Raw genomic sequence first — 17,365 nt, 5'->3', positions numbered from 1 at the left:
GTACTACTAGGCGACGGATCATGTGGACACATGAAATGAATGAATTCGTGATCCGCGCCTATTACATCTGCACTGCTTTGGAGACGGACATGAGCGGTCGCCCTCGAATACTCGCAATGTTCGAGGAAGCGTATCCAGAGTTCGTCGGGAGGCTTGACCAAAACGCGATGAACGCGAGGCGTAGAGCGATTGTACGCAACAATATGCTCTCCCAAACGCAAGTCGACGAGATCAAGCAGCAGGTGCAGAGAGAACTAAGCTCCAGAACAAGCAGAGCAAGCGATGTGTCGAGACGAAGTTCAGTACGGCTGAGCAATTCATTCGCGAGTGGGGCACGCGAATCAGCACCAGTGGAGGCCACAGTACAACAACCCCCTGAGCCGGAAGATCCACAGCCAGATCAACAACTACTACGCGATCTGGTCTTCCATTACGACGAGGCGATCTCACAGTTCCGCGACACGGACCCTTTGTCGCGCCCCAGGATCCCGAAGTTGCAGCATTCCCGCAGGCTGACAAGTGCAGTAAAGCTCATGAACGAGCACGTTCTTCCGCTGCACTTGGTTGATGCTGAGAACATGGAGGAGCTGCAACTGAAAGTTTACTGTGCTGCTGTGGCGACCGCCAAAAGTTTAGGATACCGTATTAGGCCAAGAGGCGGACTGCTCCAACATCTCCGTGAAAGGCGTGAGCCTCCATGGCGAAGGAGATTGGAGCAACGGATCCTAAACAAGCGCGCCGCAATTGGAAGACTGATGGCGTACAAAAGAGGCAGCAGATCGGCGAAATTATGTCGCCAAGTTGCTGTGATCGTGCGACCTACTGAACTTCGCCAGCTGGGAGCTCACCAGCTGACGGAAAAACTCGACACACTGGTACAGCAATTGAGCGCCCTAACTAAACGGCTGAAACGTTACTCTGACTCTGCAAAGCGCCAGGAACAAAATCGGATGTTCAGAGATAACGAAAAAGCGTTCTACGACCACATTAGCGACGAGAAGCCCGACTACCGCGAAGGTTTGCCAGATATTAGCGATGTGACGAACTTCTGGGCTGGTATTTGGGAGACCCCAGTAGAACATCGCGACGGGCAAATGTGGTTAAGACGGGAGGAGGAGAGTTGTGGTGAAATTGGAGAGATGCCAGCTATCATCGTCGGAGAGAACGATGTCCGCGAAGCCTCGCGGTACCTGAGGAACTGGGCAGCACCGGGCCCCGATGGTGTCCAGAACTTTTGGCACAAGAAGCTGACCGTCGCACATCCAAAGATAGCTGAGTGCTTCAACAAGGTGCTACGTGACCCACACAACCTTCCTGAATTCGCCACCCGTGGCGTCACCTTCCTCCTCCCGAAAGACAGCAACACATTGAACCCATCAAAGTACAGACCGATAACGTGCCTATCGAGTCTGTACAAAATACTGAGCAGCATAATTACCGCCAAAGTTTCTGCTCACTGCGAACAGCATCACATCATCGCAGAAGAGCAGAAAGGATGCAGGAAAAATACGCATGGCTGCAAAGACCAGGCCATCATCGACGCAGCCATAGTCGGCCAGGCGGTATATAACCAGCGGAACCTAAGTATGGCCTACATCGATTACAGGAAGGCTTATGACTCCATACCTCACTCGTTTCTCGTCCGGGTATTGGAGCTCTACAAAATTGATCCCGTCGTCGTTAGGTTCCTGCAGCATGCGATGAGGCAGTGGAGTACGTCTCTGCACCTCAGTGATGGGGAAAATGTGTTGCAGTCTAGAACGCTGCAGATAAAGAGGGGGATATTCCAAGGCGACTCTTTCAGCCCGCTTTGGTTTTGTCTGGCACTGAACCCCCTCAGTAGGACGCTCAATAGAAACGGTCATGGCTATAAAATAAGGTATGGCGACGGCGCCCACGAAGAAGTGACCCATACCTTTTACATGGACGATCTCAAGGTCTACGCTGATTCACGTCAGCGTCTAGGTGTAGCTATCCGGGTTGTCGAAGACATAAGCAGGGACATCTGTATGGAGTTCGGCCTCGACAAGTGTCGCTGTGTCCACCTGCTGAAAGGACAACTTACCGAATCCGGAGGCTACGAGGTCTATGACGGCGAGTTTATAAGAGACATGGTTCGTGGCGAATCCTATAAATATCTTGGATTCCGACAGCTCACCGGGATTCGCCACTCCGACATCAAGACGGAGCTGCGAGACAAGTTCTTGAGTCGAGTGAACTGTGTCCTGAGGACTTTCCTCAACGCGGGGAACAAGGTACGCGCGATCAACACATTCGCGGTTCCCCTGCTGACCTTCAGTTTTGGTGTAGTCAAATGGAGCAAAACTAACCTAGAGGACCTTGAGAGGAGGATGAGGAAAGCATTCAAAGAGGCCGGAATGCACCATCCTCAATCGGCACTGGAGAGAGTTTCACTACCACGCAAAGAAGGGGGACTTGGAATCGTCGACATTTCTGCACTGTGTGTTGCCCAGGTACGACAACTGCGCGAGTACTTCGCAGAACGCGCCAACCAAAACGCGCTATACCGGGCTGTCTGCGCCGCCGACAGAGGATACAGCGCTCTGCACTTGGCGCAAGCGGAGTACCAACTCAACTGCAATCTGCAGACAGTGGAGGAGAAGATTGCAGCTTGGAAGCAGAAGGCAGTGCATGGTGCCCACCCCCATCAACTGGACCGGCCACACGTCGACAAGGCCGCATCTAATCTGTGGCTAACGCGTGGTGAACTCTCTTCAGTAGTAGAAGCCGACATGATAGCCATCCAGGACAGGATAATGCCGACGAGAAACTGCAGGCGGTACGTCTGGCATCAAGACGTTGATGACATTTGCCGGATGTGCCATCAACCAGGTGAAAACATAGAGCACATTATGGGAGGCTGTCCCGTTTTGGCCAACGCAGCCTACACCGAGCGCCACAACAACGTGGCCCGTATTGTTCATCGACAACTGGCGCTCCAATGTGCTCTACTGGAAGACAACGTACCAAACTACCGGTACCTGCCTGCACCTGTCCTGGAAAATGACCGTTTCAAGCTGTACTGGGATCGCACTGTTCTGACCGACCTCTCGATCCACCACAACCGCCCAGATATAATGGTTTACGACAAGAGCGACCGCAAAGTCACCATCATCGATGTCGCTATTCCACTGAACCAGAATCTGGAGGAGACCCACGGTCGCAAAATCTGCAAGTACCGACCATTGGCCGTGGAGCTCAAGGAACTGTGGGGGCTAAGGGAGGTCCCAAGAATTGTTCCAGTCGTTCTCTCTGGAACTGGAATTATCCCGAAGACACTTCTGGAAGCGCTAAAGGTGTTGAACATCGAGAAGGAATTGGCCGGCATCCAAAAGTCGGTCATCCTTAGCACCTGCGCGATTGTCCGACAATTCCTCGGTCAGGACTAAAACAGCACGAGCATGCAGATACGTGCATTCCGCAGAGCCTAGTCCCCCTTTGGCATTCAGAAGCCCGGGGGCAGGTGAAAATTCTGGCTAGGTTCGCCTAGTTAAGAAGTGAGATAAGTCTGCCAATCAAAAAAAAAAACAAAAAAAAAATTATTACAAGTATTTTACTGCTACAGTATCGGCACTATTAACACCATTCACAATTTCAGCGACCTAGCTTGCATTATCGCCTTTAAAAAAGAAAAAGTGTAAAATGTATCGAATTCTTCTCTCTGTTGACCTCCATTGTTAACACCCTGTAACTCACAACTGAATGGAACAAACAAAAAAAGCAAAATAATGTTTTTTAGTGTGAAACTTCACATTTACAACAAGCCTAAATTATATGATCGATATTCGCTAGATATTGATCACTAAAGCCAGCTATCGAGAAAATAATGGATTACTTTCACCCCAACCTGGACAGACATGCTGGGAGATGTTCTTGAAGCCTCTATTTAATTTTCCACCACGGTAGTCCACAACTATTATCTAGAAATAAGTAGTCGCGCTAATTAGCATCAAATACACAATACCAATTTTCGTATTCAATCATAAACGAATTCGCTCCGACCTTTGGTAATTCTATCATGCTATTTTGGGAATGGCATTACACGGTATGAAGTTGTTAGGATGACCCAAATACAATCGGAATTTCTCGTTCCCTTGTCCATGTTCACTGGAAAAAGTGTAATCTAACGAATTGAAGCTGTCGAGGTCCACTTACACCCACCACCTCACCATGCTGCGAGTTTCATTACGTTATACATTATGAACAGAACAAATTAGTCCCATTTTTTTTGCTTTGCTGTAAAATGTGCATTCCCTGTGCGCAACAACGGCGCTGTTGATTCTAGGAAGTACATGTTGTGTGCACCGATGAGACCGATGGATTCTCGACGATGAAACAAAACCGTATGTGGTTCCAATTTTTGGAAAGGGGTAAGCCACCGCCTGCACACTGTTTTCAATTATTAGTTATTTGTATAATAAAGTACGCTGAGCATTGTGTTCATATCAGGTTATGTGAAAATAGGGTTTTGAATTCTAGGAGAAACCCATTATAATTTAATTTCAATTAAATTATTTTTTCATGCAAAAGGGACGCTAATGCGCTAATGATGATATGCGGCTACCTATGAATGTAATTAGAATTATAATTCTGTATGAAAGTGGATGATATGAAGAATTTTGATTCTGATGATTGAATGATAGTTTTAGTACAGCTCACACATAACGAGTATAAAGTTTCAACTAATTCGATACTGTGTAGCTATACAATTATATTAATCTCGTTTAGATCAATAACGTAAGGCAATTTCCACGTTTCAAGTTTACGTGACTCGTGTCTTTTTATTAATTTTTGTTTAAACATTTTTTTTAACTTATAAAAATACAGTGTAACTGCTTCCCAACCAAAACCCTGGATTTTTTTCCTTTCGGGTTTTAATAGATCATTAGCATAAAATAATATCTCTTTGTGTGGTCTTTTGACGTAGAACTACGTCTATCATTAAGGGTGCCAAATCAGAAAACAGGCCACGTTTTTATGAAATAAAGTTAACGTTAATAACTATTTTTGCCGCGAACGGATTTTGACGATTTACATACCAAACGAATGGTAAATTCCCCAAGATTTATTTGATATTACGTACATCACAATCCCCTGGTGTGTAAATAGGTAAAATTCATGAAAACTATAAGCGTTTCCATTTTCCAATACATTTGTTCTACTGATTTGTGTGTTTTCCCGAACAGAGCTGTCAATAACGAGCAACTTATTGACGAGCAACGAGCGACGAGAAATCGTGAGATTTTTCAAGTCTCCGTGAACAAAGGAAAGGAAGAAGAACGAAGGGGAATATTTGCCTAGAATGTAAACAGTGGATCTCGCTGAGGCAAACTTTCAGTCTCGTTCTGTTTTCAAAGCAATGAACTTCGCTTGTTCTTCCTTGTTTTGTGTCATCACATGCCTTCGTTTCGGGTTGAGCTGTGCACTCGACCAAGTTATCCATTCGCTGATGTCTCTGGCATTACAATCATTGCATCAATCTGACGCCATTACATTACATTACAAAATAAATGTTCTGGAATATGGTCTGTTTAGTTTCGCGTGGCGGTAGCAAAACTCTATCCACCAAGGATGACAGCTTAGCTAATCTAGACCGGCAATATTAACAGAAAGGAGACAGAACGGAGATAAGTGTGTGTATATATAGTCGCTTCAAGCCACCGAAATATGGATATTCATGTATGCACATGCGTGTTTCATAACCCTTACGTAAAAATAGTGCGGGAATCGACTGTATCTGAGTCTATGTCAATTGCGAAAAAGGTCACCGGAATAACGTTCGAGGTAAATTTTCAATGCATTGACATGAAACAAATTGCGACATACAATCAACTAGTGTATTGTTCTGCGAGGGCAAGAATAAATCATCAATCAATTATCGTCAACTGATTCTACAATAAATGAATTCAGGGCGATCAAACTATTCTACTAAACAGTTATTTCTAAAATTTTACAGCATTATAAAATAATATCCGAAGTTATTAACAAGCGACTTATATAAAATAACAGCGTAGTTCTACGTCAACAATGCGGTCGTATCTTGGACACAACCTGCTATAATTTTTTGGTATTCTAGTCGTTTTTCGCGTAAACTTCGATTTAATTACGTAAACTAAAATTTAATTAGGTTGCATCTCGCCAGTGGTTTTTCAGCGTTTCTGCAATCTTTCATTCGGTGTGGAATCTACTCACATTATCTTTTTCTGGATCGTTCCCGTTCAAACGGATGGAGATGACCTCAAGTCCGTTTGTTGTGCTTGTTGAATGTCATTTTCACCCGAGAATGTTATTTTATTGTTTTGGACGATATTCTTATTGTTCTAGAGCGCAATCTCCAGAGTTTGATTGAAGAGGCATTATAAATTAAATTGACAGCATTGTGTTCCCGACACGGTTCGTAATTCGTTGGGTGGCGTCACACCTGAGATCCGAGGGGGCTGGTTTAGGACGCCCATCCCCCACAAAATTTGACCAGCACCTGTATAGCATTCTCTCTGAAATAGGACGGGAATCAGCATGCTAGACATCAGTGCCTGCCAACGAGTTGGCTCGTTAATTTAGAGGAGATGTGTCTCAAACACGTCTGTCGGGCAATTTGATCTACTTGATTTTCTCGCAAACCATGCTTTAAAAAATTGAAAAAAAAACCCTTTCGAAGCGATTTTCGATGTAATTTTCTACATCATTTCTATAAGGTTTTTGTTGCTTGAAACTGATTCAGAAGCGGTAACTGCGAGTCATATTCATTGAGTCGAGTTCCCAGTGAATATCTCAGATGAAGAAAACGGTAAGAAAGGATTCATTTCCTTCTCAATTTGATATTAGGCTGTCAAAAAAGTCCTGCGGTATTTCCGCGAGGTATCGTTGTAAGCGCGTAGTTCTAGTTGTATTCATTGTATCGAGTCATACTATAGCTTGTTGGAAAGGTATTTTTTTATTATTTGCTCGCTATAATATAGTCCTTGACAGTGTTTTGTTTGGTTAAGTCGTTCGTGAGTTATAGTGTCGCAAATATGGAGCAAAATAAAGAGAAAATCCGACATATTTTATAGTACTACTATGACAAAGGCAAAAATGCATCTCAAGCTGCCAATAAAATTTGTGCAGTTTATGGACCCGATACAGTTTCCATTTCCACCGCACAACGTTTCAACGTTTTCGTTCTGGTGTAGAGGTCATCGAAGATGCGCCACGCTCCGGAAGGCCTGTCGTCGAAAATTGCGACAAAATCGCTGAATTAGCCGAGAAAGACCGGCATAGTAGCAGCCGTAGCATCGGCCAAGAGCTGGGGATAAGTCATCAAACCGTTATTAACCATTTGAAGAAGCTTGGATTCACAAAGAAGCTCGATGTATGGGTGCCACACACGTTGACGCAAAAAGCATCTTTGATCGTATCGACGCATGTGAATCGCTGCTGAATCGCAACAAAACGACCCGTTTCTGAAGCGGATGGTGACTGGCGATGAAAAGTGGGTCACTTACAACAACGTGAAGCGCAAACGGTCGTGGTCAAAGCCCGCTGAAGCGGCTCAGACGGTGGCCAAGCCCTCATTAACGGCCAGGAAGGTTCTGCTGTGTGTTTGGTGGGATTGTCAAGGAATAATCTATTATGAGCTGCTTCCCTATGGCCAAACGCTCAATTCGGACCTGTACTGCCAACAACTGGACCGCTTGAAGGTAGCACTCATGAAGAAGAGGCCATCTTTGATAAACAGAGGCCGCATTGTCTTCCATCAAGACAACGCCAGGCCACACACTTCTTTGGTGACGCGCCAGAAGCTCCGGGAGCTCGGATGGGAGGTTCTTTTGCATCCGCCGTATAGTCCGGACCTTGCACCAAGTGACTACCACCTGTTTTTGTCCATGGCGAACGAGCTAGGTAGTCAGAAGTTAGCCACAAAAGAGGCCTGTGAAAATTGGCTATCCGAGTTTTTTACCAATAAGGAAGCGAGCTTCTATAACAGGGGTATTATGAAGTTGGCATCTCGTTGGGAACAAGTCATCGAACAAAACGGCGCATATTTGACTTAAAACAGGTGATTGTAACTAATTTTATGAACAATTGAAAATTCAAAAAAAAATACCGCAGGACTTTTTTGACAGCCTAATATTTTGCGCATCAGCTTACCATCGGGCAGTATGGCATACCCGTGATCGGGCCAATTTGCTCGCTTTCGCCCGGATAACATTCTCACGAGAGAAATCGTTTTTATGTGAGGGATGCCAAATGATTTTTTCAAATATCATTGACACGCATGACACGAATAAATTTCTTCAAATGTAATCACAATGAAAGAAAATGAGCAAACCATCACGATATTTCTAAATCATATTCAATAAATCACACAAACGATTGCTTCATATACTTTGAAATGACCTCAGTATGTTTTCAAAAAATTAAATGTCTTCAAAACGAAAACATGTCTTCACATCTGGCATCTATATTATGTGCTCAGAAAAAGTAGGAAAAAGAGAGCGCAGACTGGAGAATTAATGCACGAATACATAGAGAACACTTTCAGTGGAGAAACGGTTTCTTTTCTGTTCACTGGTGGGCTCTCCTCTCATTCATACAAGCTGTTTCTCTGAGCTTTATATTCGCTGAGAGGATCAGCTTATGAGCATACTCTACTTCTGCTGGGCCATAAAACACCGTAAATATAGAATTTGGGCACCTCAAAAAATAAAATTCGTAGCATTTTTGTTATCCAGTATCTAAAATACAGAACGATCACAGATGACTGAGGGTTAACTAATCTACGTACTGACGTAGCTGTTACCTTAACTTTTAAGAGCACGGTCAAGATAAATCCATTCTCCCTTAGAAGGTGCGTATTACACACTTCTCTTATATCCACATGGTTCACCGGCAAAGCGTGAAATAACAATTACAGAACTCTGCCCATCCTGGGAAATCAATCACTGCACTGGGAGCGATGCTAATGTAGCGAACGTACGCCACGGTACACCGTTTACCAAGATGCATTGGGTTATGTATGGGGCTCACTTGCGCGGGTTGTAAGTGCGAGAAGCACTACACGGTGTGCGGAGAAATAGAACTAATCGTGATGGTTCATTGTGTGGAATTGAAATTGACACATTTCAACTAGATCATTTTCCAGATCGATGTGCTGATTGACTGAAATGTAGTTGGTGGAGTTGGGTAAGACAGTGGTAAATGGTAGCATGAATTAATGAGAAATGTAACTGTTTCTCCGCAAAGGAACATATTCAGAAACAACTTGTCTCCTCGAGGGAATTGAATATGACGAATCGTATCTACGAATGAAAATACGTTGGAGCAAAACTGACGTCTAATTGAAGAGGAACAAGCATTGTTTTAATTTGAAAGGTTCAAACATGAAATCTGAGTTAACACTTAAATGTAGCTTGCAGCATTTTGTTTACAATTAGTTTGCGTAGAAAAATTAAATAAATTCAAAGGAGGATTGGAATTGATTCGATACACATCTTTAGTCATCGGCTTTCCCGCGAATTTAAAAAAATATTAACCATTTTATCTGTCAAGCTGCAAGAGTTTCTTGCAACATTTGCTTCACTCATTTTTAGATATTGTGCTAACGTACAAACTGCTGTACGCGGAACGCGACAGGACACAACACTTATGGTTCTTACAAAATTCAAAAAGATGGTAAATTTACCTTTTTAGTCGACCGGTTTCGGGCTCGATGTTGCCCATCTACGGGACGATATCCGACTGATTACAACACAAAGAAACACCTTTGTACTGGTATAGTACACGTCAAGAAAGATGAAGTCTTCTTTTTGGATGGCATAAACGTTCCCTGTGGAACTTTTGCCGTCTCAACGTATGCATTAACTAGTGTCATTTATTAATACTTAATTGAGATTTCGTAAGCCAAATAACACGCCTTGAATGTATTCCGAGGGGCAAGTTCTTGAATACGCGTGTCCACAGTGCAAGTCAAAGGAAATTTCTTTGACGAAAAATCTCCCCGGCCAGAACGGGAATCGAACCCGAACACCCGGCATGATAATGTGAGACGCTAACCACTCGGCCACGGGTGCAGCGTCAGATGAAGTCATTAGATGTTTTGTTTGGTCAAGTTTAAAAAATTCGATGTAATCGTGGCTTCAAACTCATTCATAAGCGGCGGCTCAGCAGTGTGAATGTACATGGATTCCTATGCATTTAGATGGGAGGCCTTCCTGACACACACTACCGAAAGCCGACCTCTACGGACCGGTATATAACATCCGACTTCAACTATTTCGGTGCACAAAAGCAAGCTGCCTTTCGTTCGATGTCACATCGTCATTTCCAGATTCCGATGGAAAAACGTGAATTTGAAGCAGAAAGGAAGAAAATCCATGAGGCTGCTTTCTTGAATGGTTACAACGAAGGCTTCATGAACAATATCCTCCGGAAACACGAACGGAAAAAACACCGCCTAAACGCTACCACACTTCATCCGCAGAAAGGGGATATTCAGAGGATCAGCTTTCCGTTCTACCCAAAAGTGACAAATGCCATTCAAGGAGTCCTTAAACAACACGGGTTTCAAACAGCCTATAAGAGCGCTCATACACTGAAAGATCTTCTGTGTTCCCTCAAGGATAAGATCCCGCCGGACGAAAAGTCCGGTATTTACGAGATTCCGTGTAAATCTTGCCCGGCGGTGTACATTGGCCAAACCCGTCGTAAGCTAAAGGTACGTTTGAGGGAGCATAGAAACGCTGTGGAAAATAAGCGACTCAACGAATCGAGTGTAGCAGCTCACTCTACGGGGCTTAATCATGAAATTTACTGGGACAACGCGAGACTCAAAAAGTGTGTCAGGAAGGCATCCCATCTAAAAGCATGGGAACCCATGTACTTCCACACTGCTGAGCCGTCGCTTACGAATGAGTTTGAAGCTCCGATTACATCGAATTTATTCAACTTGGCCAAACAAAACATTCAATGACTTCATCTTTCCTGACGTGTACTTCACCAGTACAAAGGTGTTTTTTTTGTGTTGTAATCAGTTGGATATAGTCCCGTATATCGGCAACATCGAGCCCGAAACCGGTCAACTAAAAAGGTAAATTTACCATCCTTTTTTAATTTTGTAAGAACCATAAGTGTTGTGTCCTGTCGCGTTCCGCGTGTTGTGTGATTTGCAACTTGGTCAAAAATTAAACCGGGCGAGAGTATAAAAGTATATTATCTGAGATTTCTCATCTAGTCTCGCTATAGGTATCGAACTGTCAAAAACCTTTCTTGAGGCTAAGTGTTAACTTTAAAATGTTAACTTCAGCATGTTACAGATGAACGCCATCCTTCCGATTTTGCCATGTGAAAAATTGGGTTTGTTGAACACTGTTTTGTTTTTCATTATTGATAGAGGGGAAAAGGAATTCTCTAGGTTTTCCTGAAATTTGGCTCAAAAGACGGCGCACAATTCTATTATCCATTGGTCTTTTTATTCCACCAAATTTTCATATGAGTGATGTTTTGGGTTACTTTATCAACCATTCCATGCTAAACCTATATAGTGGTTCTCAGACTTTCTTCAAAAGTGGTAGTTTTGTTCCTTACCGCAAAATATAAGATCCATATTTTTTTATTTTTTACTAGGGTGCCCATTTCCATATAGGGTGGTCCGAAAAATCGACTTTTTCCTCTTTTTCTGTGTTAGAGGCGAATGAACTGAAAAGTTTAAAGCCTCTTTAAAACAAAGAATGGAATGGAATTCCAATTTTTCTCTAAAATACTCGACTGTTTTCGAAAATTCATAGCTTTTGAACTAAAGTCTGCTTCATTTAATATTGGAACAAATTCTTTTGCTCATTGTGGCGCTCCTAGTGGACGAATTTGGAAACTTTTTTCACCCACGTGTCGGGAAATTCATTACCTTTCACCATGTATTTATGTCATAACACCAAACGATAGCATTTTGTGAACAACCGCCATGGAAGCCGAACGGAGAGATAAAATTGTGCACAGTTTTCTTGAAAATCCATTGTTGTCGGCATCTAAGCTAGCTAAACAGCTTAAAATGCCCAGAAATACCGTATGGCGTGTTATCAAGCAGTACAAGGAAACATTGACGACGGCTCGGAAGCCGCATTCGAAGCGTCGGAGTGGAACTGTCGACCGGAAACTGCGTGGGAAAGTCATCAAGGCCGTCAAGAGGAATCCCAATCTTTCAGACCGCGATTTGGCCAATAAGTTCCAGGCCGCTCACAGTACGGTGCGACGAATTCGTCTCCGGGAAGGAATAAGGTCATTCCGAGCCAGCAAACAGCCAAATCGGACGCTGAAGCAGAACAATGTGGCCAGAATCCGTGCTCGAAAGCTGTACGACCAAGTGCTGACCAAGTTCGACGGATGTATTCTGATGGACGATGAGACCTACGTGAAGGCGGACTTTGGGCAAATCCCAGGTCAAAAATTTTATTTGGCGACGGCTCGGGGGGATGTACTTGCAAAATTTAAGTTCGTGTTTGCGGATAAATTCGCCCGCAAGTACATGATTTGGCAGGGGATATGCAGTTGTGGACAGAAAAACAAAGTCTTTCTCACTGACAAGACAATGACATCAGAAGTCTACAAAAAAGTGTGCCTACAGAAACGGATTCTGCCGTTTATTCGTGCCCACGACCGTCCAGTAATGTTTTGGCCGGACCTCGCAAGCTGCCATTACAGCAAAACGGTTATGGAATGGTACGCAACGAACGGGGTCAGCGTAATACCGAAGGACCTCAACCCCCCAAACTGCCCCCAGTTCCGGCCGATAGAGAAATACTGGGCAATCACGAAGCGGAGGCTTAAGGCAAAGGGAAAACTTGTTAGGAACATGACTCAAATGAAGAACTGATGGAATCAAATCGCCAAAACGGTGGACGAAAAGGGTGTGCGCCGCCTAATGTGCCGTATTACGGGAAAAGTACGAGAATTTCTTCGAAACAGCAATGAATATTTTTTTTAATTTTTTTTTTATGAAAGAGTAAAGAAAATGCTACATTTGTATGAAAAACAAATTATGAATTCGTTAATAAATGACTGAACTACACGTAATTGTTTGTGTTCCAATATTAAATGAAGCAGACTTTAATGAACCGATTCAGATGATCGACAAATCAAATTTAAGTCAATTAGATAGCCTTTTGATTTTATTTATTAATTCGTTTATTTTTACAGGCTCAGTTACATAAGTTTAAAGGAGCCGAATTCTAAACATATTAACTATATCTATATATCCATGAACAATTTTCCTCAATTCTATTGTTAATAAGGTAGAAACCCGGTTACTCGCGGTAGACTCGAGTTTAGAAGGGTGACATATTTTTATCAGGAATAGGATGGGATATAAGGATATGTTGACAATGTTTACACGCTCACTCACACTCATCACACTTTTTTCTTAAACCTATCTTATAACTACTATGTATTTACATTTCAACTTATTCTATTGTTAGTAAGAAGAGAACCGATTGCTCGCAAAGTAGATAGCCTTAATATGCCAAAAAAAAAATTGTTGGGCCATCGGTTAATTTAATTGACTTTTATTTGATATGTCGATCATCTGGATCGGTTTAGTAGGTAAAAAGTTATGAATTTTCGAAAAATGTTATTTTGGAAAAAAAAGGAAAAAATCGACTTATCGGACCACCATAAAATGGAAAAGGGCACCCTAGCAAAAAAATAAAAAAATATGGGTCTAATATTTTGCAGTAAGGAACAAAACTACCACTTTTCGCGCAAATCTGACAACCATTATATCGGTTTGGCATGGAACGGCTGTTATTCTATACCTTCTATATTCTATAGCGAGTTTTCGTTTCATAATTGCCCAATATTTCTCAATTGGCATGAGCTGAGAACAACTTTGTGAGTTAAGGACTTTCGAAAGAAACCGGACCCCGTTCACCGTTCACCGCACAATGGTCCAGGGATCGAATTTGAATGGAAATTAGCATCTAGAGCTCAACGGTTATTCTCTATTCAAAATCCGTCTTTGACAAAGTTGTTATGGGGCACTCATTTTCATGTTATCAAAAATAGAGTGGCTCAAATGTGAAGTGACATCATAAATCAAACTTTTTGATCTTTTTTATCTTCATCTTCAGTTATTTTAACCAACTATGTAGATCAAAGTTTTTGACGTAGGATTACGTCTTTTGGGATCATATTGGGGGTACAAATTGAAGAACGAAAATCGATCGCATCGTGAAAATCGTTCGATTTCAAACGCTTACTTCATGATGGATTTATCAGATATTGCGTCAAACGATTTGGGCAATCCAGAACAATTTATTACATTGAAGAAAACTAACTATCGAATAATTGAAAAATCTCAACCATTATCCAAACGGAAATCAAGCGTTCTGAATGGTCGAAATCGGGTGTACAAGCTTCCTCTTGTACTCACAATTGATGAATTTTATGCCAATTCGATCGGCCGTTAGCAGTACCATATCAGAAATATATTTAATAAAACATATCCTAATTTTGTCAAAAGTCAAGATAGTGCATTCGACAAAGTTTTAGATCTTACTAATAAATTATGGACTTTCGTGGAAGACGGCAATTTTCTATCTTATATAGTCTCTGGAATATAAGACATTTTTGTACGAAGACTCCTGAAATAAATGTGTTCTACTCGTAACATTTTTGTGTATAAATTCTCACGTTTACATGTTCATGACTTGTTTCTAAATAGGAGAATAATAGCAGAGAATGTAAATCGTGATAATTTTAAAATAAAAATGTTACGAATTAAACATTAACCCTTTCCCGTACAACCTCGAGTCTCACTTGTGGTGTACTTCGATAACATAGGGCGCTATAACGCTCATCAGTGTAGTGAAATCATTTCATGTGTGACGTATTAATTAATACGGGAAGGGGTTAATATATTTATTTTAGGAGAAAAATGAAAAAGTTGTTGTCGAAAAAACGTTTTTCCTGTGAAAGTGCCTATCTTCCGATGTATGGGTGACTTGTTGGAAATTGTATGGGCTATTCATATCTTTTTTTTTTTAGAATTTAAAAATTACATGTTTCCGAATAAAAACAATTATTTTTTTCAATGATTTTTTTAAATGAAAACATGAATAGTTTCAGGGAACCTTAACGCCATTCAAGAAGAAGATGAATTCCTACGTTTCCTACATTTAATTCTTCGACTAAAATTTGTAGGTCTGATAGATTTCGTGTGATTTTTTTTTAAATTCTTTTTTTTTTTCAACTTTTTTTTTCGACAAATCTCAATTGTAAAACTATAAGCTCTCGAAATTTTTGGTTAAAGAATGAAATATAGCTAATTATTTAGGTTTGCATTGAAAAATATCTAACAAGTTTTCGAATATAAATTTAATTGAAAAAAATAAATTTGTTCTAAATTTTTTCATTTCTCTCGAAAACATTTGTTTTAAAAATTTTGAAAATATTGATATAAATAGCCCTTAGGGGGGTCTTCGTAGCCACTTGGTTACGCGTTCGCTTACTAAGCGATCGGTCGTGAGTTCAAACTCAGGACCCTCAATTGACCATCTTTGTGTTGTTATAGAATAACTACGTCCACGCAAACATCATCAGCGATGGAGATCGATCCACGGTCGAAAATAGATCGATTCATCCATACAACTGCTCTGCTCTGCAAGCTCTGCTCTGCGAAATAAAAATAGCACCATTTTTTTATTGCAAAAATCATATTTTATTTTTCAAATTACATCAAGTAGGCGTATTAAGTAATGTGTATATGATCCATTGTTTCGACTAACTTCAATCAATCGTGATTTCATGGACAATCTCAATGGCTTCTCAATGGTATTCTGACCGATTTGCTGCCAGTACTCTCGAATTCGACATTTGAGCATGTTCACGTTGTCAAATTGCTTGCCATTCTCGTAATCAAGCGCGCGGGTATAGACCAAACGTTTTCGATGGGGTTCAAATCCGGAAAACAGGCTATCCAATCAAGAACTTTGATATTTCCATCAGAAAACCACGCTCTTGTCAGTTTTGAGTTGTGGATTGCAATATTGTCTTGCTGGAAAACAAAATCAGGACCCATCAATGCCTCACCCTGTTCAATCAAACTAATCTCCAGCATTCCTACGTAATCTTCAGAGTTCATTTTGTCGTTATCCACGCCAATGGAAGTTTGCCTTTGAAGGAAAATGCACCCCAAACCATTAGTGATCCTCCACCATAGTTCCTGCTCATCTAAACATCCGGAGAGCTTTGCGCGAATCGTGCCAGTAATACTGCCAGCCATCTGGTCTATCAAGGTTGACATTTTTTTTAATCCGAAAAAAGCACGTTGTTCCATTCCTCGGTCCAAGAAATGATCTTCGTAGCGAATTCGAAGAGATTCAATTTATGGCGTTCCGTCAAGTTGGGTTTTCCGAGCCTTTTACTCCACTCCAAGTTCTCACTACTGGACAAAACTTGTTGAAAGCGACGTTTAGTGACCGGAAGCTCCAATTCCGCACGGATTCGAGATGCTGATCTTTTCTGGTTCACTGCAATTCTACGAATTCTCCGTATATCCATCGCCGAGAGCTTACCTTCCTTTCCTCGTTTCTCAACGCGGTCTCCTTTGTCACCGTTTTTCAAGAAATTTCCAACAGCCGTGTGTGCCCGATGAATCTTTCGACCGATTTCTCTATTAGATAGGTCTACATCGTTGTAGGCTTTGATTTTCATTTTTTCCTCGAACGTAAGATGCTTGGATCCTCCCATGATGTCTAAATGACATAGGAAAACTTTGATCTCACTACCAAACAAACCCACTTTGAGCACAACTTCGACTATTTTGAAAGCCATAGCAAACACCTGGCAAATGAGGACCAGGGGGAATTTATTACAGGGTGGTGCTATTTATATTTCGCACTGATTTTTAAGAAATATTGAAATTAAATGTAAACAGTCCACAGAATAACCATCATAATGTTGGCAAAAGATGATAAACAGGACAAAAGTAAGCTGTGATGCAAAATCAGATATGTATACAGGGAATTTTGAATGAAATCGCCAAAAAACGCAGTGGCGCTATTTTTATTTCGCTCAGTGTATTAATGCTTAACTCGTAACATTTTTATGTATAAATTATCGCGATTTCTGTCATATTCAGGAGTCTTCATACAAAAATGCCTCATATTCTAGAAAATATGAAAAAAAGCCTGAAAAAACTGTTGTTAATTTCTGAAAAAAAAATCTGTGTTAATTTAAAAAAAAATTCTTGAAATATCGTTTCGGGTATCGGGAATCGTTTAACCCTACATTTCTTTATTTGATTAAAATTTTGTAAGTCTTATAGTTTTTAAGATAGAAATTCTTGAAAAAATTTGTTGCCCTTTTTAAAAGG

At 41.5% G+C, this 17,365-nt stretch overlaps 1 protein-coding gene across 1 annotated transcript; it reads left to right on the top strand.

Moving 5' to 3' along the window:
* The first annotated feature begins 10,201 nt into the window (after window positions 1-10,201).
* On the top strand, window positions 10,202-10,972 carry LOC129774296 (uncharacterized). The gene has a single exon (XM_055778014.1). It carries the CDS (start codon window positions 10,202-10,204, stop codon window positions 10,970-10,972), a length of 771 nt encoding a protein of 256 aa, XP_055633989.1.
* Window positions 10,973-17,365: the final 6,393 nt, after the last annotated feature.

This window comes from Toxorhynchites rutilus, chromosome 3 (assembly GCF_029784135.1).
Source record: "Toxorhynchites rutilus septentrionalis strain SRP chromosome 3, ASM2978413v1, whole genome shotgun sequence".
In the NCBI taxonomy this organism is placed as follows: Eukaryota; Metazoa; Arthropoda; class Insecta; order Diptera; family Culicidae; genus Toxorhynchites; species Toxorhynchites rutilus.
The sequence above is the reverse complement of the archived record's forward strand: the minus strand, read 5'-3'. Positions and strand labels throughout refer to the sequence as shown.

What these genes read in the sequence shown, in the direction of transcription:
- LOC129774296 (XM_055778014.1), top strand. Translation starts at nt 10,202, where the DNA reads ATGGGAGGCCTTCCTGACACACACTACCGAAAGCCGACCTCTACGGAC.